The sequence below is a fragment of the Pseudophryne corroboree genome, chromosome 3 (genome assembly GCF_028390025.1).
Source record: "Pseudophryne corroboree isolate aPseCor3 chromosome 3, aPseCor3.hap2, whole genome shotgun sequence".
NCBI classification, from domain to species: domain Eukaryota; kingdom Metazoa; phylum Chordata; class Amphibia; order Anura; family Myobatrachidae; genus Pseudophryne; species Pseudophryne corroboree.
In genome coordinates, this window is record NC_086446.1 from 155,139,328 (window position 1) to 155,166,123 (window position 26,796).

Sequence of the window (26,796 nt, forward strand, 5' to 3'; positions counted from 1 at the left end):
ATGGTTCTTTTGGTGTCCCCAACATCTTCAAGGACGTAATAGAAAATATGAATGTAACCTATATATGTACTAATGAACGTCAAAGTTTTATTTAGGAGGAGAAGGCGACCTGACTGGTTTCAGCCATTTCTCATGCACTCAGAGGAGTATTCAAACGTAAAAGAGGAGCAGTAGCCTGCAGGGGAAGTGGCGAAGACCAGTGGAACTGGTAAGTATGGAGTCATTCGAGTACATATATAGTAAAACCCAAAAATAAAATAAAAATCAAGAGAGTAACGTCATAAATGGAGAATAACCTGTCCGCACATTAGTATTTGCCAGTAGGAAAGCGGACAGAGATAGGGTAACCCCCGGGTATTTCTTGTAGTTACCATATAAGAAGTATTGATTTCTAGTAATGCCCCTAGTCAAGATGAGCTCGGAAATGTTTGTTGGACCATGTACAGACCCTTAATACGGGATGAGAAGGATTGAATGAATACTTCGCATGAACTAGAAGCTTGTTGATTTTTTTTCTTTTGCATTACTAGAAAAATTCTCTGTCTGGATTTGACCACTGGTAAACATTGATTCGGCAAATGGGAGGAACGAAAGAAGTGCAACATTACCCTTTGCCAAAACATGCAGAAGTTATGATTGGGCCTCTATGATGCTAAACCCTTTCCTTTTTTTCCTAGCAGCAGTGGCCCCTGACTAACTTAATCGACAGAGATTTTGTAAATGTGAAATACATATATTGTACTCCCGCTCAGGAAGTGCAAGGTATGTTAGATACCCTCAAAGACTAATGTTTCATTCCACTGTTCTAGATTCATGTCCATCACAGGTAGAGGAAATTATTTCACAAGATACCGGGTTCCCTATGAACTTAGGATGGACAGGACACTGGATTCATGGCTGAGGTAGTCCCAGCAGTGACACAGCAAGCACAAGCTTCAAAGGGGTGTAGACCAAGTAGTTAATCAATTCCCCATAGTGCCCAATCCAGCTGTCATTTTACTAAAATCCTCTCCACCTCTACAAACTTTACTGGCACCAATCTCCATTCAGTTTTCTTCACAGTTTCCTCTTCATCTTTGCGTTCACACAGGGTGGTACAATACATGGACCCGATTCTCCCAAGATTTCGAGTGACAGCCTGAGTATTGTCTCCCAAGGCCTGCATGACTGTTTACAGTCCTTTCAGCCTGAGAATGGGTCGGTACTGATACAATATGTTAATGACTTGTTGTGCGCTGATTTATTTGAGTCATACCTGGCAGATACGAAGCAGTTTCTGTTTTCATCTCTTCCAAACAGGACACCAGGTATCAAGGGATAAACTACAGTTGTGTAGGACATGGGTGAAATACCTGGGACATAGTACTGGTACATGATTTGACAGTTCATACACCACATGCTGTATTGGTCCTTCAAAGTTCTGCCCGAACCCGGTATGTCTCATCAGCATGATGGCACCAGTATATTACTGCAGTGTGTCTTGTCATACACAAAGGGTGGAGGAAGGATGAGAATACTGGTGAAGGATAATTTTGTATAGACACTGATATGCATGATGGTATGGAATATCTGAATCAGACCTTTACTACGAGACCAGACATAAGTGACAGCCTGTTGATGAACGCAGACCTTATATTTTCTTCTTCTGTTTCTCCTCTAGAGAAGTTTTTTTTTTGAGCGAGATGCTCATGGTACTCTACATTGCAAACACACAACAGTTAAATTGAGATGCAAATTTGTGTTTCCAACAGGAAAAGGAGGTCTGGAAGTCAAAGGGGTATGGTTAAGAGTCCTCAGGACTCTGGAGAGATGAACAAGGTAAGCCAGTGGCCCCCAGGACGTATCTCCCAGGCCTAGCTGAGGCGGCATATGGTCTGACTCACCTAGGGTAAGGAAGGTATGTGCAAATTGGTAAGAGCATACTGGTTTGTACCAGGGTTCTCTTCTCAGGCAAGCAGGAAAGCAATGACCTGTCTTACTTGCATGAGGAAGAACATTTGGTAAGGTAGTACTAACAGAGCCATCCCATATCCCTCCTGCAGATGGACCTTTTCAGGTAATACAAATTGACTTCGTACAGTTAACACCCTGTAGGAATTATTGGTATGTATTGGTGTGCACTGATGTTTTCTTAAACTGGGTAGAGGCATTTCCTGCCACCACGGATACTGCTGTGTTTACCGCAAAGAAAATTGTGCAGAAATTTGTGTGTAGCTATGGTACCCCTAGGAGTAGGAGCAAAGTGATAGCTTGAAACTGGACTATTGTGGTCATAGACACTGCCACTAGTATTATGTAGCATCGGAACCACTCCCAGATCCTCGCTTAACAAATTACCCTCTTCTAAATTTTTGTTTTTGTTTTGTTTTTGTTTTTTGGAAGACAACCTCGTGTCATGATTGATCCGCACAATGATCAGAAATACACCAATGGGGTGACAGGTGTTGATTCCTGGTATGCCAAATACTAACTGTCTTGATTGTGAACCAAGAGATTGTGTGATTGTTCTTACACTCAGGTTGCCTAATAGACAGGTGGGAAGGACCGTACCAAGTTTTGTTGACAGCACGATCCCAGTGAGAGTAGCCGAGAGAGAGACTTGGGTCTAGAGATGAGCGGGTTCGGTTCCTCGGAATCCGAACCCCCCCGAACTTCAGCCTTTTTACACGGGTCCGAGGCAGACTCGGATCTTCCCGCCTTGCTCGGCTAACCCGAGCGCGCCTGAACGTCATCATCCCGCTGTCGGATTCTCGCGAGACTCGGATTCTATATAAGGAGCCGCGCGTCGCCGCCATTTTCACACGTGCATTGAGATTGATAGGGAGAGGACGTGGCTGGCGTCCTCTCCGTTTAGACTGTAGACTAGAGAGAGAGTAGAGAGTGACACTTGATTTACTAATTTTGGGGAGCATATTAGGACGGAGTACTACTTGCTGATAGTGTGACCAGTGACCACCAGTTTAATCCGTTCTCTGCCTGAAAAAAAACGATACACAGTGTGACACAGTCACATACCATATCTGTGCTCAGCCTCAGTGTGCCCTCAGTGTGCTGCATCATCTATGTAATACTGTATATCTGACTGTGCTGAGTGCTCACTGCTCACACAGCTTAATTGTGGGGGAGACTGGGGAGCAGTTGTAGCAGGAGTACATATTTTAACAGTGCACACTTTTGCTGCCAGAGTGCCACTGCCAGTGCCAGTGTGACTGACCAGTGACCACTACTACTTGCTGATAGTGTGACCAGTGACCACCAGTTTAATTAATCCGTTCTCTGCCTGAAAAAAAACGATACACAGTGTGACACAGTCACATACCATATCTGTGCTCAGCCTCAGTGTGCCCTCAGTGTGCTGCATCATCTATGTAATACTGTATATCTGACTGTGCAGAGTGCTCACTGCTCACACAGCTTAATTGTGGGGGAGACTGGGGAGCAGTTATAGCAGGAGTACATATTTTAACAGTGCACACTTTTGCTGCCAGAGTGCCACTGCCAGTGCCAGTGTGACTGACCAGTGACCACTGACCACCAGTATATTGTGATTGTCTGCCTGAAAAAGTTAAACACTCGTCGTGTGGTGTTTTTATTCTATAAACGCATTCTGCTGACAGTGTCCAGCAGGTCCGTCATTATATAATATATACCTGTCCGGCTGCAGTAGTGATATATATATATATTTTTTATATCATTGTCATCCAGTCTATATTAGCAGCAGACGCAGTACGGTAGTCCACGGCTGTAGCTACCTCTGTGTCGGCAGTCGCTCGTCCATCCATAATTGTATACCACCTACCCGTGGTGTTTTTTTTTTCTTTCTATCTTCTTGATACTACTAGTAGCTTACTTTAGGAGTCTGCAGTGCTGAGCTGACAGTGTCCAGCAGGTCCGTCATTATATAATATATACCTGTCCGGCTGCAGTAGTGATATATATATATATTTTTTATATCATTATCATCCAGTCTATATTAGCAGCAGACGCAGTACGGTAGTCCACGGCTGTAGCTACCTCTGTGTCGGCAGTCGCTCGTCCATCCATAATTGTATACCACCTACCCGTGGTGTTTTTTTTTTTTTTCTATCTTCTTGATACTAGTAGCTTACTTTAGGAGTCTGCAGTGCTGAGCTGACAGTGTCCAGCAGGTCCGTCATTATATAATATATACCTGTCCGGCTGCAGTAGTGATATATATATATATTTTTTTTATATCATTATCATCCAGTCTATATTAGCAGCAGACGCAGTACGGTAGTCCACGGCTGTAGCTACCTCTGTGTCGGCAGTCGCTAGTCCATCCATAATTGTATACCACCTACCTGTGGTGTTTTTTTTTTTTTTTCTATCTTCTTGATACTACTAGTAGCTTACTTTAGGAGTCTGCAGTGCTGAGCTGACAGTGTCCAGCAGGTCCGTCATTATATAATATATAACTGTCCGGCTGCAGTAGTGATATATATATATATTTTTTATATCATTATCATCCAGTCTATATTAGCAGCAGACGCAGTACGGTAGTCCACGGCTGTAGCTACCTCTGTGTCGGCAGTCGCTCGTCAATCCATAAGTATACTAGTATCCATCCATCTCCATTGTTTACCTGAGGTGCCTTTTAGTTGTGCCTATTAAAATATGGAGAACAAAAATGTTGAGGTTCCAAAAATAGGGAAAGATCAAGATCGACTTCCACCTCGTGCTGAAGCTGCTGCCACTAGTCATGGCCGAGACGATGAAATGCCAGCAACGTCGTCTGCCAAGGCCGATGCCCAATGTCATAGTACAGAGCATGTAAAATCCAAAACACCAAATATCAGTAAAAAAAGGACTCAAAAATCTAAAATAAAATTGTCAGAGGAGAAGCGTAAACTTGCCAATATGCCATTTACCACACGGAGTGGCAAGGAACGGCTGAGGCCCTGGCCTATGTTCATGGCTAGTGGTTCAGCTTCACATGAGGATGGAAGCACTCAGCCTCTCGCTAGAAAAATGAAAAGACTCAAGCTGGCAAAAGCACAGCAAAGAACTGTGCGTTCTTCGAAATCACAAATCCACAAGGAGAGTCCAATTGTGTCGTTTGCGATGCCTGACCTTCCCAACACTGGACGTGAAGAGCATGCGCCTTCCACCATTTGCACGCCCCCTGCAAGTGCTGGAAGGAGCACCCGCAGTCCAGTTCCTGATAGTCAGATTGAAGATGTCAGTGTTGAAGTACACCAGGATGAGGAGGATATGGGTGTTGCTGGCGCTGGGGAGGAAATTGACCAGGAGGATTCTGATGGTGAGGTGGTTTGTTTAAGTCAGGCACCCGGGGAGACACCTGTTGTCCATGGGAGGAATAGGGCCATTGACATGCCTGGTGAAAATACCAAAAAAATCAGCTCTTCGGTGTGGAAGTATTTCAACAGAAATGCGGACAACATTTGTCAAGCCGTGTGTTACCTTTGTCAAGCTGTAATAAGTAGGGGTAAGGACGTTAACCACCTCGGAACATCCTCCCTTATACGTCACCTGCAGCGCATTCATCATAAGTCAGTGACAAGTTCAAAAACTTTGGGCGACAGCGGAAGCAGTCCACTGACCAGTAAATCCCTTCCTCTTGTAACCAAGCTCACGCAAACCACCCCACCAACTCCCTCAGTGTCAATTTCCTCCTTCCCCAGGAATGCCAATAGTCCTGCAGGCCATGTCACTGGCAATTATGACGAGTCCTCTCCTGCCTGGGATTCCTCCGATGCATCCTTGCGTGTAACGCCTACTGCTGCTGGCGCTGCTGTTGTTGCTGCTGGGAGTCGATGGTCATCCCAGAGGGGAAGTCGTACTCGTAAGCCCACTTTTACTACTTCCACCAAGCAATTGACTGTCCAACAGTCCTTTGCGAGGAAGATGAAATATCACAGCAGTCATCCTGCTGCAAAGCGGATAACTGAGGCCTTGGCATCCTGGGCGGTGAGAAACGTGGTTCCGGTATCCATCATTACTGCAGAGGCAACTAGAGACTTGTTGGAGGTACTGTGTCCCCGGTACCAAATACCATCTAGGTTCCATTTCTCTAGGCAGGCGATACCGAAAATGTACACAGACCTCAGAAAAAGACTCACCAGTGTCCTAAAAAATGCAGTTGTACCCAATGTCCACTTAACCACGGACATGTGGACAAGTGGAGCAGGGAAGGCTCAGGACTATATGACTGTGACAGCCCACTGGGTAGATGTATGGACTCCCGCCGCAAGAACAGCAGCGGCGGCACCAGTAGCAGCATCTCGCAAACGCCAACTCTTTCCTAGGCAGGCTACGCTTTGTATCACCGCTTTCCAGAATACGCACACAGCTAAAAACCTCTTACGGCAACTGAGGAAGATCATCGCAGAATGGCTTACCCCAATTGGACTCTCATGTGGATTTGTGGCATCGGACAACGCCAGCAATATTGTGTGTGCATTAAATATGGGCAAATTCCAGCACGTCCCATGTTTTGCACATACCTTGAATTTGGTGATGCAGAATTATTTAAAAAACGAGAGGGGCGTGCAAGAGATGCTGTCGGTGGCCAGAAGAATTGCGGGACACTTTCGGCGTACAGGCACCACGTACAGAAGACTGGAGCACCACCAAAAACGCCTGAACCTGCCCTGCCATCATCTGAAGCAAGAAGTGGTAACGAGGTGGAATTCAACCCTCTATATGCTTCAGAGGTTGGAGGAGCAGCAAAAGGCCACTCAAGCCTATACAACTGAGCACGATATATGAGGTGGAATGCACCTGTCTCAAGCGCAGTGGAGAATGATTTCAACGTTGTGCAAGGTTCTGCAACCTTTTGAACTTGCCACACGTGAAGTCAGTTCAGACACTGCCAGCCTGAGTCAGGTCATTCCCCTCATCAGGCTTTTGCAGAAGAAGCTGGAGACATTGAAGGAGGAGCTAACACAGAGCGATTCCGCTAGGCATGTGGGACTTGTGGATGGAGCCCTTAATTCGCTTAACAAGGATTCACGGGTGGTCAATCTGTTGAAATCAGAGCACTACATTTTGGCCACCGTGCTCGATCCTAGATTTAAAACCTACCTTGGATCTCTCTTTCCGGCAGACACAAGTCTGCTGGGGTTCAAAGAACTGCTGGTGACAAAATTGTCAAGTCAAGCGGAACGCGACCTGTCAACATCTCCTCCTTCACATTCTCCTGCAACTGGGGGTGCGAGGAAAAGGCTCAGAATTCCGAGCCCACCCGCTGGCGGTGATGCAGGGCAGTCTTGAGCGACTGCTGATGCTGACATCTGGTCCGGACTGAAGGACCTGACAACGATTACGGACATGTCGTCTACTGTCACTGCATATGATTCTCTCCCCATTGAAAGAATGGTGGAGGATTATATGAGTGACCGCATCCAAGTAGGCACGTCAGACAGTCCGTACTTATACTGGCAGGAAAAAGAGGCAATTTGGAGGCCCTTGCACAAACTGGCTTTATTCTACCTAAGTTGCCCTCCCACAAGTGTGTACTCCGAAAGAGTGTTTAGTGCCGCCGCTCACCTTGTCAGCAATCGGCGTATGAGGTTACATCCAGAAAATGTGGAGAAGATGATGTTCATTAAAATGAATTATAATCAATTCCTCCGTGGAGACATTGACCAGCAGCAATTGCCTCCACAAAGTAGTACACAGGGAGCTGAGATGGTGGATTCCAGTGGGGACGAATTGATAATCTGTGAGGAGGAGGATGTACACGGTGATATATCGGAGGATGATGATGAGGTGGACATCTTGCCTCTGTAGAGCCAGTTTGTGCAAGGAGAGATTAATTGCTTCTTTTTTGGTGGGGGTCCAAACCAACCCGTCATTTCAGTCACAGTCGTGTGGCAGACCCTGTCACTGAAATGATGGGTTGGTTAAAGTGTGCATGTCCTGTTTATACAACATAAGGGTGGGTGGGAGGGCCCAAGGACAATTCCATCTTGCACCTCTTTTTTCTTTCATTTTTCTTTGCGTCATGTGCTGTTTGGGGGGTGTTTTTTGGAAGGGCCATCCTGCGTGACACTGCAGTGCCACTCCTAGATGGGCCAGGTGTTTGTGTCGGCCACTAGGGTCGCTTAGCTTACACAGCTACCTCATTGCGCCTCTTTTTTTCTTTGCGTCATGTGCTGTTTGGGGAGTGTTTTTTGGAAGGGCCATCCTGCGTGACACTGCAGTGCCACTCCTAGATGGGCCAGGTGTTTGTGTCGGCCACTTGGGTCGCTGAGCTTAGCCATCCAGCGACCTCGGTGCAAATTTTAGGACTAAAAATAATATTGTGAGGTGTTCAGAATAGACTGAAAATGAGTGGAAATTATGGTTATTGAGGTTAATAATACTTTGGGATCAAAATGACCCCCAAATTCTATGATTTAAGCTGTTTTTTTAGGGTTTTTTGAAAAAAACACCCGAATCCAAAACACACCCGAATCCGACAAAAAAAAATCGGTGAGGTTTTGCCAAAACGCGTTCGAACCCAAAACACGGCCGCGGAACCGAACCCAAAACCAAAACACAAAACCCGAAAAATTTCCGGTGCTCATCACTACTTGGGTCCATGATTCCCATCGCAGGAAAGTCGGTAGTCCGGAAGGAACTCATAGATGGAGTGAGATCGCAGAAGTATCACCAGAGAGTCCGTTCCGTGAAGACTAAGAGGTGGCACTATTGAACACTACCTGAGCGTACTAAAGGATTACAGAAAGACAAGTCATTGTAATTGATTTGCTATGGACTAGATTTGTTTTGTTCTATCTTTCTTTTATCCCGTTGACAAACATTTTTTTCAGGACATTACATTTTTGTGAGGTTTTTCATGAGGAGTCGAGTGTGGGACTGGAACTGGTTCCTGAGAAAGGAGTGATGTCTTTATAGGATTCCAGGATCAGTCTATCACTTTGTTAAAGCCAGAGTAAATCAAAGGTCTAGTAGTTACGGCGTTTGGAGGTAACGTGATAGGCTATTGTCTGAGAAATACTGTATTTTGTAGTTATTGTGGCCCTATAATTGAAGATGAGTGCATCCAGAGATGTCAGTCTAGCAATAAGGCAGCATTTGACAGACATCCATAGAGTGATTGCCACTCACTAGTGGGTAAGGTTTTAGACCAAACGGAATGTTGGATGTGCTCACAGGTACCTCTAAGACCAAAATGATGCAGGATTAGTGCCATATTCTTTAGAGTTAGCTGGGGTACTTGAATTACACGGAAGGGGGAGGGGACTGGTGGACGAGGAATATAATATAACTAGACCCCCTAGTCTTAAGATACACCAGTACCATAGATAAATCCCTGGTATGTTTAAATCTCACCAATTTCAGGAAATCAGGAAATTGAGAGGTAATCAGGAACAATCAGACAATGGCTATTCACACATAGCAGATAAAGAGCTCATTAATATATGTGGAAGAAAGGTTTATGAGTGGCTCTCCCCTAACTCTGAAGGTTTATGTTATCTAGGAAGGACACTACGAATAACCCTTGTTCAATGATGAAATAGACCTAGCATACGTTCCAGAAATGGAAACAATGTTCAGAAAATGATAGGAATATATAAACCATGAAAATGTTATATGTCTCTTTCACGATTTGATTGTGTTTTCTCACTCTACCCAGCAGAACATCTATCGAATCCGAACATCAGTGTACAAAGACGTAGGTACATGTATGTGTGAAATATTCGATCAAATCAGACATCATAAGCCATAGCACTGTCCCAGCATACTCTATAGGATGAATGTCACCCCACACCCAACCAGTGGTCCAGTGACCGCCGAGTGCATATAGAGAATATCTCGTCCACCTCCCTGTCTTCCCCAAATATAGTCAAATGTCTGATTCGTGAAATGAATACATACATGTGTCTAGGTCACTGATTATTGTTTGAAATATTTTTCTTCTGTTAATAATTTATGGCAGTTATTGTTTACTGCCAAAGGGTGGACTGTCGAAGTTAAAAATATTACATAGAAAGAACATCCAAACTCTACACTGATGAGTAGCTATGCTTGCGAATACGCGCAGCGCGCACAGCAATATATGGTAACATACGCATTTACAAAGACATGCCACAAAGATATATTCAACACATATTTCATACAGCACATAAATTATACATATCAAGCACTAGACATTATAAGGTTTTAAATTATATAATGGAGTATAACGTCATGTATCTGTATTGTTGGAGTAGAGCAAGATGAACATGTCGTGCTTGGTGTCAAAATGATCGGAGGAATGTGTATGTTAATTTGATACCGGTGGTTAGATTGTAGCCTTTTGCAATGAGTAGATATGATTAAATGTAGGAATATGAAGTCACTTTTATTGGAACAAAAGGATATTTAAAGGAGCATGTGTGGACAGGAAACCAGAGACCAGCAAACTTGAACAAAAGCCTTCACACTGACCAATGACTCATAATGAATGAGAAAGTTCCCTCCCCTGGACCAATAACAGAAGACCTGTACATCCTCAACAGACACAGTGTATAGCTGATCCCACACCCAAGGTTTCCTGTTGTTTTGCTGGGTGCTGATCGAGATGGTGTTTTGCCGATACTCTGCTGCTATGAGTATTGAGGGAGAGCTAAAGATGGAGGAGAGGGAGCATAGTGAGCATTGAGGGAGATGGTAATTGTATGCTGGCCATGTCTGTAATAGATTAGTTTGTAACAACTGCTTCCTGTGTAAATTGTAACCATGTAACTATTTATATACTGTACATGTGATATATTGTATACATATCCTTTTAATAACAAATATATACATCAATGAGCTTTGGAACTCATACAATGCATGCGTGTACTTGTTTTCTCTTAAGGGATGTAGTGTTTGCGATGTACAGCGCACTTTTATTGTATACAGGTTGAGTATCCCATATCCAAATATTCCAAAATACGGAATATTCCGAAATACGGACTTTTTTGAGTGAGAGTGAGATAGTGAAACCTTTGTTTTTTGATGGCTCAATGTACACAAACTTTATTTAATACACAAAGTTATTAAAAATATTGTATTAAATGACCTTTAGGCTGTGAGTATAAGGTGTATATGAAACATAAATGAATTGTGTGAATGTAGACACACTTTGTTTAATGCACAAAGTTATAAAAAATATTGGCTAAAATGACCTTCAGGCTGTGTGTATAAGGTGTATATAAAACATAAATGCATTCTGTGCTTAGATTTAGGTCCCATCCTCATGATATCTCATTATGGTATGCAATTATTCGAAAATACGGAAAAATCCGATATCCAAAATACCTCTGGTCCCAAGCATTTTGGATAAGGGAGACTCAACCTGTATTGTAATAAGATGCGCCTTGCGTCAACAACATATATTAGCGCTGGCATTTTAAATATTTATTAGAAATTAATCTGACTCTTACAGTTTAAACGTCAGAAGGTTACTAAATTAGTTTTACGTCATTCCACCACTTGGTTGACATTCATAAGGAATCCTGGAAAAATCCAGGAAATAAATTTTCCCTGTCTAAAAAGATGCTAGCTCGTTATCCTCTCGCTGCAGAGTTAAGTAAAAATTGGGAAACACCTCCTCCAGTGGATTCACAAGTCGCACGTCTGGTGGTGTCCTCTGCTCTGCATGTCACTACCGTCACCTCACTGAAGGAACCAACAAATAAGGGCGTGAAGGGTTGCTTGAAGTCCATTTACACTCTTGCTGGAGCTGTGCATAGGCCCACTATTGTGGCCTCTTGGGCGGCAAAAGTTATTAAAGCCTGGGTTCAGGAAGTTGAAGCGGAACTACCGTCGGATTTTCATGATAATGCTAGACAGTCTCTATCATATATTATTACAACCTCTCATTATATTCAGGAGGCGGCATCTGATGCAGGTGTACTGGTGGCCAAGGCGTCTACTACGTCCATTCTGACTCGCCGGATTCTCTGGTTGCGGTCCTGGACTGTAGATCTGGGCTCTAAAAAGACCTTGGAGGTGATCCCTTTTAAGGGAAACATTATTTTTGGGGGAAGATCTCAACAAGATTGTTGCTGACTTGGCATCAGCTAAGACTGCATGTCTGCCTATTACTTCTCCTTTGGCTCCGAAGGCTAAGAGTACTTCCTTTCGACCTCCAGATAAAGCAAAGGGTCAGGCGTACCCGAAACAGGCTCGCACATCCAAAACCTCTAAGCCCAAACATAAACGCCTGGGCTGCCCGTCAGCCTGCTTCCAAAACAGACAAGCCTGCTGTATGACGGGGCGGGCCACCCCCTGGGGAATCCCAGGGTGGGAGGCCGACTTCTACGGTTTGTTCAGGCGTGGTTACAGACCACTTCGGACGCCTGGGTAAGGGAAGTCGTCACTCATGGATACGCCATCTCTATCTAGAAACGTCCCCCTCGCCAATTTTGCTCAACTTTGCTTTTACCTGATCCCTTTAGATCAGGTAAAAGCAAAAACTCTCCATTTGGTGGTGCAGTCTCTCCTGGATACAGGAGTGATAATGCTGGTGCCTCTGGCTCAGAGAGGCAGGGGATACTATTCCACGCTGTTCCTAGTCACGAAACCGAATGGGTCCTCTCGCCCCATTCTCAACCTTATGTGTTTGAACTAATTTGTGAAAGTTTTAAAATTCTTTATGGAAACGCTTTGCTCTATTGTTCTGGCTTTGGAGCCCAAGGAATATATGGTATCCCTGGACATACAGGATGCTTACCTGCATATACCTATTGCAGTGTCGCATCAGCAATAACTGAGGTTTGCTATTGGCAAACCTACATTTTCAATTCCAGGCCTTACCTACTGGTCTGACCACGGCTCCAAGAATTTTCGCCAAGGTCATGGCAGTCATAACGGCTCTGCTCCGCCGTCAAGATATCAGGATCCTGCCATATCTGGATGACTTGTTGATCCTGGGGAACTCTCCAGAGGTTCTCCTCTGTCCTCTGGAGCTGACAGTCCAACTCCTGCAAGCCCACGAGTGGCTTATCAACTGGAAGAAATCTTCCCTGGTCCCTGCTCAGAGCATGGTGCACCTGGGAGCGCTATTGGACACCCACAACTAGCGGTTGTTTTTGTCTTCGGAGAAGGTCTTGAAACTTCAGGACAAGATAAGATGCTTCCTCTCTCGCCCATGTGTGTCGGTACACTCGGCGATGCAAGTACTAGGTCTCATGGTGTCGGCTTTCGACATGGTAGAATAAACTCAATTTCATTACTGCCCTCTGCAGCGGTTGATACTCTCCAAGTGGGACGGCCTGCCTCACCGGATCAGGACTCACATGATCTTGATTCTGCAGGTCCGCTTGTCACTGAACTGGTGGCTACAGGACCAGCAACTGAGCAGGGGTCGCCCCTTCTGGATCTCCAACTGGATCCTGCTGACAATGGACGCCAGTCTGCGGGGCTGGGGAGCGGTGTTGGAGCAATACTCTCTTCAGGGTCAGTGGAACAGGGAGGAATGTCTCCTACCGATAAAAATTCTCGAATTGGGGGCAGTGTTCAATGCGCTGACACTAGCCCTGCCTCTAGTACAGAACAGGCCTGCTCAAGTACAGTCGGACAACGCCACAACGGTGGCATACATAAATCATCGAGGTGGCACTTGAAGCCGTATGGCAATGAGGGAAGTGTCAAAAATCCTTCGTTGGGCGGAACGCCATCTGCCAGCCATATCGGCAGTGTTCATTCCGGGAGTCCTCAACTGGGAAGCGGACTTCCTCAGTCATCAGGACGTACACGCTGGAGAGTGGAGCCTTCATCCAGAAGTTGTTTAACTCCTACTGGACAAGTGGGGCCTACCAGATGTAGACCTGATGGCGTCTTGATACAATCATAAGGTTCCGGTCTTTAGAGCAAGGACAAGGGATCCTCAAGCAGCATTCGTAAATGCACTGGCAATTCCATGGAACTTTCGGCTGCCGTACGTGTTCCCTCCGGTGTCACTTCTGCCCAGGGTGATAAGGAAGTTCAAGCAAGAAGGAGGAATACTACTTCTAATCGCTCCAGCGTGGCCCAGATGACATTGGTTCTCAGACCTGCAGGGTCTCTCGATAGAGTGTCCTCTTCTAATTCCACAGCGCCCAGACCTCCTCGTTCAGGGCCTGTGTGTCTACTAGAATTTGAACCTGCTGGCTTTGACGGCGTGGCTCTTGAAGCTTCCGTACTGAGGGCCAAAGGATTTTCTGAGGCGATCATTCAAACTATGTTGAAGGCCTGTAAACTGGCGTCTGCTCTGATTTTTATAGGGTCTGGAATTCTTACTTCGCCTGGTGTGCAACTAACCATTATGACGCATATAAGTTCAGTACTGGCAAGTTTTTGGCTTTCCTGCAACAGGGCCTGGACTTCGGCCTTCGTCTGGCCTCCCTCAAGGTTCATATTTTTGCCATGTCGATATGGTTTCAGAGAAAAATTGCAACTCTGCCTGATGTTCCTACATTCACTCAGGGTGTTTTACGGATTCAACCTCCCTATGTCCCACCTGTTGCTCCTTGGGATTTGTCGGTTGTTCTGGATGCCTTACAAGGCTCTCAGTTTGAACCTCTTGAGTCTGTGGACCTTAAGTGGCTTACTCTTAAGGTCTTGTTCTTGCTGGCTATTGCCTCTGCTAGACGGATTTCAGACTAGGGTACTTTGTCCTGCAGGTCTCCCTTTCTGATTTTTCACCATCCTGGTTATTTGCCTAAGGTGGTGTCGTCTTTCCACCTTAACTAGGAAATTGTGGTTCCGGCCTTTACCTCTCCAGGATTATCCTCCAAAGAGCGGTCTTTGGATGTGGTACGGGCTCTCCGTATTTATGTGAAGAGAACAGCTTGTCTTAGGAGATCTGATACCCTCTTTGTTCTTTTTGATTTTCACAAACGTAGCTGGCCTGCTAATAAAAGCAGATCTTGGCCAGATGGATTAGAATGGTGATTGCACATGCTTATGTACAGGCTGGCCTTCCAGCTCCTGCTACCATCAAAGCCCATTCTACTCGGTCTGTTGGACCTTCTTGGGCGGCCCAACGTGGTGCGATCCTTGAACAATTGAGCAAGACGGCTACGTGGTCCCCAGTGAACACGTTCATAAGGTTCTATGCATTCGATACTTCAGCCTCCCAGGATGCTTCCTTTGGACGCCGGGTTCTTATGCCCGCTACAGTGCGTCCCCTCCCACGAGGAACTGCTTTAGGACATCCCCGATGTTGTTCCCTGTGGAACCCCAGTGTACCCTGCTGCAGAAAAGGAGATTTATGGTAAGAACTTACTCTTTCTGCGAGGTACACTGGGTTCCACAGAGCGCCCACCCTGATGCACTTCTTTGGGTTTGTATGGCATTAGCCGCTGGTACCTTCTCCTGTCGAGAGAATGTGGTATATGTGGCTACTAATGGTTGTCGTCTCTTTTACCTGCTACTGCATTGGACTGGTTAACAAAACTGAGCTCCTGTGCATGGCGGCGAGGTTATAGAGGAGGCGGCGCTGTGCATCTTGGGAACAGTCAAAGCTTTTAGCCTGTTGGTGCCTCAGATCAAGATACAACTCGACACTCCGATGTTATTCCCTGTGGAAACCAGTGTACCTCGCAGAAAGAGATTTAAAAAAGGTAAGTTCTTACCATAAATCTCCATTTTTTCATATGTGCATATAATAAGAATTTACTTACCGATAATTCTATTTCTCGTAGTCCGTAGTGGATGCTGGGGACTCCGTAAGGACCATGGGGGAATAGCGGCTCCGCAGGAGACTGGGGAACAGCGGGCTCCGAAGGAGGCTGGGCACTCTAGAAAGATTTATGACTACCTGGTGTGCACTGGCTCCTCCCACTATGACCCTCCTCCAAGCCTCAGTTAGGACACTGTGCCCGGACGAGCAGACATAATAAGGAAGGATTTAGAATCCCGGGTAAGACTCTTACCAGCCACACCAATCACACCGTACAACTCGTGATACTATATCCAGTTTGACAGTATGAAAACAACTGAGCCTCTCAACAGATGGCTCAACAATAACCCTTTAGTTAACAATAACTATTTACAAGTATTGCAGACAATCCGCACTTGGGATGGGCGCCCAGCATCCACTACGGACTACGAGAAATAGAATTACCGGTGAGTAAATTCTTATTTTCTCTGACGTCCTAGTGGATGCTGGGAACTCCGTAAGGACCATGGGGATTATACCAAAGCTCCCAAACGGGCGGGAGAGTGCGGATGACTCTGTAGCACCGAATGAGAGAACTCCAGGTCCTCCTCAGCCAGGGTATCAAATTTGTAGAATTTTGCAAACGTGTTTGCCCCTGACCAAGTAGCTGCTCGGCAAAGTTGTAAAGCCGAGACCCCTCGGGCAGCCGCCCAAGATGAGCCCACCTTCCTTGTGGAATGGGCATTTACAGATTTTGGCTGTGGAATGCCTGCCACAGAATGTGCAAGCTGAATTGTACTACAAATCCAGCGAGCAATAGACTGCTTAGAAGCAGGAGCACCCAGCTTGTTGGGTGCATACAGGATAAACAGCGAGTCAGATTTTCTGACTCCAGCCGTCCTGGAAACATATATTTTCAGGGCCCTGACAACGTCTAGCAACTTGGAGTCCTCCAATTCACTAGTAGCCGCCGGCACCACAATAGGCTGGTTCAGGTGAAACGCTGACACCACCTTAGGGAGAAATTGGGGACGAGTCCTCAACTCTGCCCTATCCATATGGAAAATCAGATAAGGGCTTTTACATGATAAAGCCGCCAATTCTGACACTCGCCTGGCTGAAGCCAAGGCTAATAACATGACCACTTTCCACGTGAGATATTTCAGATCCACGGTTTTTAGTGGCTCAAAACCAATGTGATTTTAAGAAACTCAACATCACGTTGAGATCCCAAGGTGCCACAGGAGGCACAAACGGGGGCTGAATATGCAGCACTCCTTTTACAAAAGTCTGAACTTCAGGTACTGAAGCTAGTTCTTTTTGAAAGAAAATCGACAGAGCCGAGATCTGTACTTTAATGGAGCCTAGTTTTAGGCCCATATCCACTCCTGCTTGCAGGAAATGCAGAAATCGACCTAGTTGAAATTCCTCTGTTGGGGCCTTATTGGCCTCGCACCATGCAACATATTTTCGCCATATGCGGTGATAATGCGTTGCCGTAACATCTTTCCTGGCCTTAATAAGCGTAGGAATGACTTCTTCCGGAATACCCTTTTCCTTTAGGATCCGGTGTTCAACCGCCATGCCGTCAAACGCAGCAGCGGTAAGTCTTGGAACAGACAGGGCCCCTGCTGTATCAGGTCCTGTCTGAGCGGTAGAGGCCACGGGTCCTCTGAGAGCATCTCTTGAAGTTCCGGGTACCACGCTCGTCTTGGCCAATCCGGAACCACGAGAATTGTGTTTACTCCTCGCTTTCTTATTATTCTCAGTACCTTTGGAATGAGAGGCAGAGGAGGGAACACATACACTGACTGGTACACCCACGGTGTTACCAGAACGTCTACAGCTATTGCCTGAGGGTCCCTTGACCTGGCGCAATACCTGTCGAGTTTTTCCCAACGGTTTATAATCATGTGGAAGACTTCTGGGTGAAGTCCCCACTCTCCCGGGTGGAGGTCGTGCTGAGGAAGTCTGCTTCCCAGTTGTCCACTCCCGGAATGAATACTGCTGACAGTGCTATCACATGATTTTCCGCCCAGCGAAGAATCCTTGCAGCTTCTGCCATTGCCCTCCTGCTTCTTGTGCCACCCTGTCTGTTTACGTGGGTGACTGCCGTGATGTTGTCCGACTGGATCAACACCGGCTGACCTTGAAGCAGAGGTCTTGCTAAGCTTAGAGCATTGTAAATGGCCCTTAGCTTCAGGATATTTATGTGAAGTGATGTCTCCAGACTTGACCATAAGCCCTGGATATTCCTTCCCTGTGTGACTGCTCCCCAGCCTCGCAGGCTGGCATCCGTGGTCACCAGGACCCAGTCCTGAATGCCGAATCTGCAGCCCTCTAGAAGATGAGCACTCTGCAACCACCACAGGAGGGACACCCTTGTCCTTGGTGACAGGGTTATCCGCTGATGCATCTGAAGATGCGACCCGGACCATTTGTCCAGCAGGTCCCACTGGAAAGTTCTTGCGTGGAATCTGCCGAATGGGATTGCTTCGTAGGAAGCCACCATTTTACCCAGAACCCTTGTGCATTGATGCACTGAGACTTGGCTCGGTTTTAGGAGGTTCCTGACTAGCTCGGATAACTCCCTGGCTTTCTCCTCCGGGAGAAAAGCCTTTTTCTGGACTGTGTCCAGGATCATCCCTAGGAACAGAAGACAAGTCGTCGGAACCAGCTGCGATTTTGGAATATTGAGAATCCAATCGTGCTGCCGCAACACTACCTGAAATAGTGCTACACCGACCTCCAACTGTTCCCTGGATCTTACCCTTATCAGGGAATCGTCCAAGTAAAGGATAACTAAAATTCCCTTCCTTCGAAGGAATATCATCATTTCGGCCATTACCTTGGTAAAGACCCGGGGTGCCGTGGACCATCCATACGGCAGCGTCTGAACTGATAGTGACAGTTCTGTACCATAAACCTGAGGTACCCTTGATGAGAAGGGTAAATTTTGACATGAAGGTAAGCATCCTTGATGTCCCGAGACATCATGTAGTCCCCTTCTTCAAGGTTCGCAATCACTGCTCTGAGTGACTCAATCTTGAATTTGAACCTCTGTATGTAAGTGTTCAAAGATTTTAGATTTAGAATCGGTCTCACCGAGCCGTCCGGCTTCGGTACCACAACAGTGTGGAATAATACCCCGTTCCCTGTTGCAGGAGGGGTACCTTGTTATCACCTGCTGGGAATACAGCTTGTGAATGGCTTCCAAAACAGTCTCCCTGTCAGAAGGAGACATCGGTAAAGCCGACTTTAGGAAACGGCGAGGGGGAGACGTCTCGAATTCTAATTTGTACCCCTGAGATATCACCTGAAGGATCCAGGGGTCTACTTGCGAGTGAGCCCACTGCGCGCTGAAATTCATTGAGACGGGCCCCCCACCGTGCCTGATTCTGCTTGTAAAGCCCCAGCGTCATACTGAGGGCTTGGCAGAGGCGGGAGAGGGTTTCTGTTCCTGGGAACTGGCTGATTTCTGCAGCCTTTTTCCTCTCCCTCTGTCACGGGGCAGAAATGAGGAATCTTTTGCCCGCTTGTCCTCGAAAAGACTGCGCCTGATAATACGGCGTCTTCTCATGTTGAGAGGCGACCTGGGGTACAAACGTGGATTTCCCAGCTGTTGCCGTGGCCACCAGGTCTGAAAGACCGACCCCAAGTAACTCCTCCCTTTAATAAGGCAATACTTCCAAATGCCGTTTGGAATACGCATCACCTGACCACTGACGTGTCCATAACCCTCTACTGGTAGAAATGGACAACGCACTTAGACTTGATGCCAGTCGGCAAATATTCCGCTGTGCATCACGCATATATAGAAATGCATCTTTTAAATGCTCTATAGGCAAAAATATACTGTCCCTATCTAGGGTATCAATATTTTCAGTCAGGGAATCCGACCACGCCAACCCAGCACTGCACATCCAGGCTGAGGCGATTGCTGGTCGCAGTATAACACCAGTATGTGTGTAAATACATTTTAGGATACCCTCCTGCTTTCTATCAGCAGGATCCTTAAGGGCGGCCATCTCAGGAGAGGGTAGAGTCCTTGTTCTTACAAGCGTGTGAGCGCTTTATCCACCCTAGGGGTGTTTCCCAACGCACCCTAACCTCTGGTGGGAAAGGATATAATGCCAATAACATTTTAGAAATTATCAGTTGTTATCGGGGGAAAACCACGCATCATCACACACCTCATTTAATTTCTCAGATTCAGGAAAACTACAGGTAGTTTTTCCTCACCGAACATAATACCCCTTTTTGGTGGTACTCGTATTATCAGAAATGTGTAAAAACATTTTTCATTGCCTCAATCACGTAACGTGTGGCCCTACTGGAAGTCACATTTGTCTCTTCACCGTCGACACTGGAGTCAGTATCCGTGTCGGCGTCTATATCTGCCATCTGAGGTAACGGGCGCTTTAGAGCCCCTGACGGCCTATGAGACGTCTGGACAGGCACAAGCTGAGTAGCCGGCTGTCTCATGTCAACCACTGTCTTTTATACAGAGCTGACACTGTCATGTAATTCCTTCCAACAGTTCATCCACTCAGGTGTCGACCCCCTAGGGGGTGACATCACTATTACAGGCAATCTGCTCCGTCTCCACATCATTTTTCTCCTCATACATGTCGACACAAATGTACCGACATACAGCACACACACAGGGAATGCTCTGATAGAGGACAGGACCCCACTAGCCCTTTGGGGAGACAGAGGGAGAGTTTGCCAGCACACACCAGAGCGCTATATATATACAGGGATAACCTTATATAAGTGTTTTTCCCCTTATAGCTGCTGTATCTTTAATACTGCGCGTAATTAGTGCCCCCCCTCTCTTTTATAACCCTTTCTGTAGTGTAGTGACTGCAGGGGAGAGACAGGGAGCTTCCCTCCAACGGAGCTGTGAGGGAAAATGGCGCCAGTGTGCTGAGGAGATAGGCTCCGCCCCCTTATCGGCGGCCTTATCTCCCGTTTTTCTATGTATTTTGGCAGGGGTTAAATGCATCCATATAGCCCAGGAGCTATATGTGATGCATTTTTTTGCCATCCAAGGTGTTTATTATTGCGTCTCAGGGCGCTCCCCCCCAGCGCCCTGCACCCTCAGTGACCGGAGTGTGAAGTGTGCTGAGAGCAATGGCGCACAGCTGCAGTGCTGTGCGCTACCTTGTTGAAGACAGGACGTCTTCTGCCGCCGATTTTCCGGACCTCTTCTGCCTTCTGGCTCTGTAAGGGGGCCGGCGGCGCGGCTCTGGGACCCATCCAGGCTGGGCCTGTGATCGTCCCTCTGGAGCTACTGTCCAGTAGCCTAAGAAGCCCAATCCACTCTGCACGCAGGTGAGTTCGCTTCTTCTCCCCTTAGTCCCTCGATGCAGTGAGCCTGTTGCCAGCAGGTCTCACTGAAAATAAAAAAACCTAAACTAAAACCTTCACTAAGAAGCTCAGGAGAGCCCCTAGTGTGCACCCTTCTCGTTCGGACACAAAGATCTAACTGGGGCTTGGAGGAGGGTCATAGGGGGAGGAGCCAGTGCACACCAGGTAGTCATAAATCTTTCTAGAGTGCCCAGCCTCCTTCGGAGCCCGCTGTTCCCCAGTCTCCTGCGGAGCCGCTATTCCCCCATGGTCCTTACGGAGTCCCCAGCATCCACTTAGGACGTTAGAGAAAATAGGAATAGTTTTTTACAACAAATTTTTTTGATGCAGCTGTTAGTTACCATTGCATCAAAAATGTTGATGGTGGAAGCATAGCCATCATTCAGTTGTCGGCTTCCGATGTCCATCCCTACACAAAGCATAGCTCCACCCCCCACCCCCCCTTCCCGTTACCTGCAAAGCACAGCCCCCATCTGATCGGTACGTGATGAATGAACAGTAATGAACAGGGTTCACCATCTGCTGGTTAAACAATTGATGGTCATGCATTACATAGGTATGCAACCATTGATGGTCATTTTCCATTTTACTATTTATGTATTGAGCCTTGCGAATAGTGAAGTTGCCTATAGCATCCAATCAGCTTTTACCTATCATTTTATAGAATGTACTAGATAGATGCCAGTATGAAGCTGATTGGTTGCTATAGGCAACGTCTCCACGCTTTATGAGGCGTGTGCGTGCTGCTGCGCTCCATGATGTATACATTTGCAGTTGGCCGCCGAGCGCATGCTCAGTGATTGGAAACGTAACGTCGTCCCCATGGTGCGCAGTCGCGGTGACGCCTGGCGAATTCCACGTGGGTACGGGCGGAAGTGCGTTTTGTCATTTCCTGTGTGTTCGGCTGCTGAGAAGAGAGAGACTATGGAGGGAGCAGAGTAAGTGACCGGGGAGTGCAATCCGCTGGCATCGTTACTGGGGAGTCCTCATGGCACGGAGGGACCCGTATGTCGGGGGCCACGGCAAACGTATGACACAGTGGTGTATGGAGGGGAGATGGCTGATCTGGGTTTAAAGGAGAGCATATCGAAGCAGTCTGCATGGGAGCGGTGCTCAGGTCGCTGACATATGTATAGGAAGAGATTGCGGGTTAATGCAAAGATCCTGGGGTACAGTGATCTTTTCCATATATGGGTCTGTCCAGCCCTTCTCCTTAGTCCAGATGTGTTGGTAAATAGTGGTGGTGCTATGAAGTGTACTATTGATCTGTTGATTTAATGTTGTATGCTTAGAATATTTAGGGTTAGCTGTGCAATATGAATACATGTCCAGATTTCCAGCAGTCCTCCTTTTCCTATAAACTGTTGTTTCTGTTGGCAAACACCTGTTAAAGTTAAGAAAATGGGGTACTGTTTGTAAAAGTTTACTTAAGTTAGAGTATGTTATGGGTCTACTTATGTTCGGTCAGTGCACTCCTTATTCTGAACTTTGACTACAAAACACCTATCTTTATTCTCCATTGATTTATGTTCCAGAGGTTGAAGTGATGTTTTATGACTTGTTATATTTTTTTTGTGTAACAAGTTTGCTGAAAAATGTGTGTATAGTATTATATACAAGGCAATTTTGGTAGCACTAATATATTAACTTATTAGATGCCAGCATGGGTACTCTGGCTATGCCACATAAGGGATGATATTAAAAGGAGTGAAACATCTATATCCAGTCTTTGGGAGATGAAAATATTAAGTTATCCAGCTGTCTTAGAATTCCATTTAGTTATAATGGATACAAAGCTGCCTTTTTTTTCTGACTTTACCATATTGTTGGGATGGGGGGGGGGGCAATTTAATTGTTTTTATTGTAGCGATAATTAATGAGGGCCTGATGGAGCAATATTATTCCATATTTATATGGTACCACAAGGTTTCCATAGCACATAACAAAGTGTGTTAACGAATGAACAAAACAAGAAAAAGTGACTTAAAGTACAAGACAGTGTAGTACAAGTACATGGTATATACCAGTGGTTCCCAAACCTTTTTTTTAATCATGGCGCCCTAGAGTATCAGGATTTTTTTTCATGGCCACCCTAGGCCAAACTTTCTTAGAAATTTAGAAATATTAAATTAAGTAGATGGTGTTTATATCTCATAGTTGGGTTCAGTTATGAGGGGAGGGATAAGATTTGCTTCTGATCACATATGTTATGCCCATTACATTGACCATAAATAATTTGAATTGGTCCTGGACCACCAACCCAGGGCACTCTTGCAAGTGTCCTGAGGTACCCCGGCAAACATTTTTAAGAACCACTGGTATATACAATTGTGTATATGCAATTAAATTGTTTTGGATACCAATTAATTATTCCGCTTATCGTGCATAATAGCATTGTGTTTAGCCACATATATCAGCTAAAGCTGTCGCATAGATCGGCTAAACTCCTGGTTAAGGTGCTCAAAGTACGGATTTTTAACAAGAATCTGCTCGCTGAATTTGGAGGCTGTGAGCAGAAATGTGGGTGGCACTGGTGCCTGATCAGAGCAACCATTGAAGTCGATTGAATAGTGCCAGGAAGGAGCTATTCAATTCAGCAAGATGTTATCCCCTGACTAGAGGATTTCTTCTCTCACTACTCCGAGGGTGTGAGCAGAAATCCAACAAACTAGGTCTGCACAATAAGATGTATTTAAAAAAAAAAATAGGCCCGCAATACTGTGTTGTGCCCTAGCGATGCGAAAACAGTAGTAAGGCATTTTTGTCGGAGAATGCCTGTTCTTGCTTCTCAACACCCTGTTTAGTCCAGGAGTATGAACATTCTCCAACGTAGCATTGCGCTGAAATTAATGGCTCCGGGACCTCCTTCCCAGCGTTATTCAATTTCGCTCTGAATTGAATTGACCCCAGTGAATTGGTTCATCAGGCACCCAAAAATTTTTTTTAATTTCCTCCTATATGTGGAGGGGTTACAGTTGGCAATAGCATAACCTGTGACAGCAATAAGATTCCCTGTTTTTCTCTTAAGTCCTAGAGGATACTGGGGTCCATATTAGTACCATGGGTATAAACGGGTCCACTAGGGGCACTTTAAGAAAACAGGATTTTATATACCTACCGGTAAATCCCTTTCTCCTAGTCTGTAGAAGATGTTGGGGTCCATATAAATACCATGGGGTATAGACTGAGCCTTTGGCACTATAAAATCTTAATAGTGTGAGCTGGCTCCTCCCTCTATGCCCCTCCTCCAGACCTTAGTTTAGGAACTGTGCCGAGGAGACGGACAACTTCGAGAGAAGTATACTACATATATGTGGCGAGATTCACGCCAACTTGCACTGCATTTATAACCATGCAACCAGTATATAACCAAACGAAACGTGCCAATATGCATGAACAAAAGGTGGCAGCAACAGCTGCCATTACTTAACAAGTAATAACCGTGCAGGAAACAGAAGCACTGGGCAGGCGCCAAACATCCTCTACGGACTAGGAGAAAAGGATTTACCGGTAGGTATATGAAATCCTGTTTTCTCTTACTTCCTAGAGGATGTTGGGGTCCATATAAATACCATGGGGATGATACCAAAGCTCCCACTAGGGGAGGGAAAGTGCAGATGTTCCCTGCAAAACTGAATGACCAAATTGAAGGTCTTCAGAGGCCAAAGTATCAAACTTGTAGAACTTAGCAAACGTGTTTGACCCTGACCAAGTAGCTGCTCGGCAAAGTTGAACAGCCGAGACCCCCCCGGGGAGCCGCCCAGGAAGAACCCACTTTACGAGTAGAGTGAGTTTTAACCGATTTTGGTTCTGGCAAACCTGCCGTAGAATAAGCATGCTTAATCGTACATCTGATCCAGCGAGATATAGACTGCTTCGAAGCAGGACGCCCAATCTTTTTGGGAGCATAAAGCACGAACAGTGCTTCTGTCTTTCGAAGCGGAGCAGTCCTCTTAACATAAATCTGCAATGCCCAGACCACGTCCAAGGACTTTGCTGAAATAGACGTGTCAGTAGCCACTGGCAATACAATAGGTTGGTTGATATGAAATGCAGATACAACCTTAGGAAGAAATTGCTGACGCATGCATAACTCTGCTCTATCCTCATGAAAAATTAAGTAAGGGCTTTTATCCCAAGGCTCCGTAGGTGGCACAAAAGGAGGTTGGATGTGCAGAACTCCTTTGTAAGAAAGTCTGCACCTCAGGGAGTGCAGCCAATTGTTTCTGGAAGAAGATAGACCAGGCCGAAATCTGGACCTTGAGCGAGCCTAATCTTAGGCCCACATCCACACCTGACTGTAGAAAAAGGAGTAAGCAACCTAATTGTAACTCCTCCGTAGGAAGCTTTATGGATTTACACCAAGATACATAATTTCTCCAAATACAATGGTAATGTTTGACGTTACCACCTTTCTAGCTTGAATAAGCGTAGGAATGACTTTGTCCGGAATACCTTTCCGAGCTAAGATGTGGCGTTCGACCTCCATCCCATCAAACTTAGTTGCGATAAGTTTGGGCAAAGAACTGGTTCCTGCCGACTCAAGTCGACTTGACGAGGAAGAATTCTTGGAACTCTTTGAATTAAACTGGGATTTCAATAGTAAACCCTCCCCAGCCCTCTTGGGGCCATAATCAGATTTTGTGATCTTGCTAGTGGAACTGGAGGGAATACTTCCCTTAACTAACACGCCCTTGGAACCAACCTTGACTTTATTGCCACTGTGTGTGGCCTTGTCCACTTGGAACAGTGTGGAGGTAATTCCAAGTTGATCGCAGCAGGAAATTTTTTAGCAGTTGGGCAAAACCATGTGCACTGCAGGGGGGGACAGATATAACATGTGCAGAGATAGTTCGATTTGGGTGGGTTATTTTGTTTCTGTGCAGGGTAAATACTGGCTGCTTTATTTTTACACTGCAATTTAGATTGCAGATTGAACTCACCACACCCAAATCTAACTCTCTGCAAATGTTATATCTGCCTCCCCTGCACTGCACATGGGTTTGCCCAACTGCTAAAAATATTCCTGCTGCGTTCAACTTGGAATTACCCCCAGTGTGTTTATAACCTATTTTTTTGAGGTAAAGCGGTCGTATGACCCTTTGAGGGACGTTTCAAAGGTCTTGTTTCCTTGCGGGAACCTTCCAACGGAACTTTAGTTGATGTAGACCTAGACTTTGTTTATCCTTCTTTTCTGAATGTTTGTGTGAAGAAGTGCTCTTGGCTTTGATAATCTCTTCCTTGGAATATCTTTCTTCAATTTTTCTATTGACAGAGGCGGATCCAGGTCTGATTCCTGAACCTGCGTCCCACGCGTAGAAGGGACTTGTACCCTCTCTATGGGGATGATTTCCAAGTGTACGGCCAACGGCGTATCTCCTGCAACATCCAAATATGTGCACTGAACGTCAAGTTGTAGAGACTTCTCAGGAAGAATTTGTGGCGGAATATTTAATTCCCCTACAGCTGAGCTGCAAGACAACACCTTATCTAGGGAGATGTCCACATCTGGACAAGAAACCGCTATCAGGAAGAGGTTCAATGACCTCTGGAAGTGCATTTAATAATACTTCATTGCCCATCATGTTTGGGCTAGAAACAAAGGAGAAACGGGGTGTACGCAGAGCCCTGCTATTTTTAAAAACTCTCCTTTGAATTTTAGTCAGAGATTCAATAACTCTTCCTAATGTTTTCTGAAAAGTCTGCCAGGTGGGAGCTTTTAAGCTGGTGTGGCAATCCCTATCGTTAGTGGATTGTGGTCTCCCCCCTGACCGAACTCCCGTTTGGGAGCCCCAGCGTCATGTTGACGTAGATGGTGGAAC

General features: G+C 45.9%; 1 protein-coding gene across 5 annotated transcripts in view; it reads left to right on the forward strand.

Moving 5' to 3' along the window:
- RPL7L1 (ribosomal protein L7 like 1) overlaps positions 1–26,796 on the forward strand; it is a 426,894-nt gene that overhangs the window by 359,761 nt on the left and 40,337 nt on the right. Inside the window, exon 1 of one of the 5 annotated variants that reach the window (XM_063958505.1) lies at positions 21,740–21,912. The exons of 2 other annotated variants lie outside the window; for them this stretch is intronic. In XM_063958505.1, the coding sequence (XP_063814575.1) occupies positions 21,764–21,912 (149 nt within the window). In that variant the 5' untranslated portion in view covers positions 21,740–21,763. Of the gene's footprint in view, positions 1–21,739; positions 21,913–22,059; positions 22,144–26,796 lie in introns of those variants that run through there. 2 more of the 5 variants (XM_063958508.1, XM_063958506.1) reach the window with 2 other exon arrangements.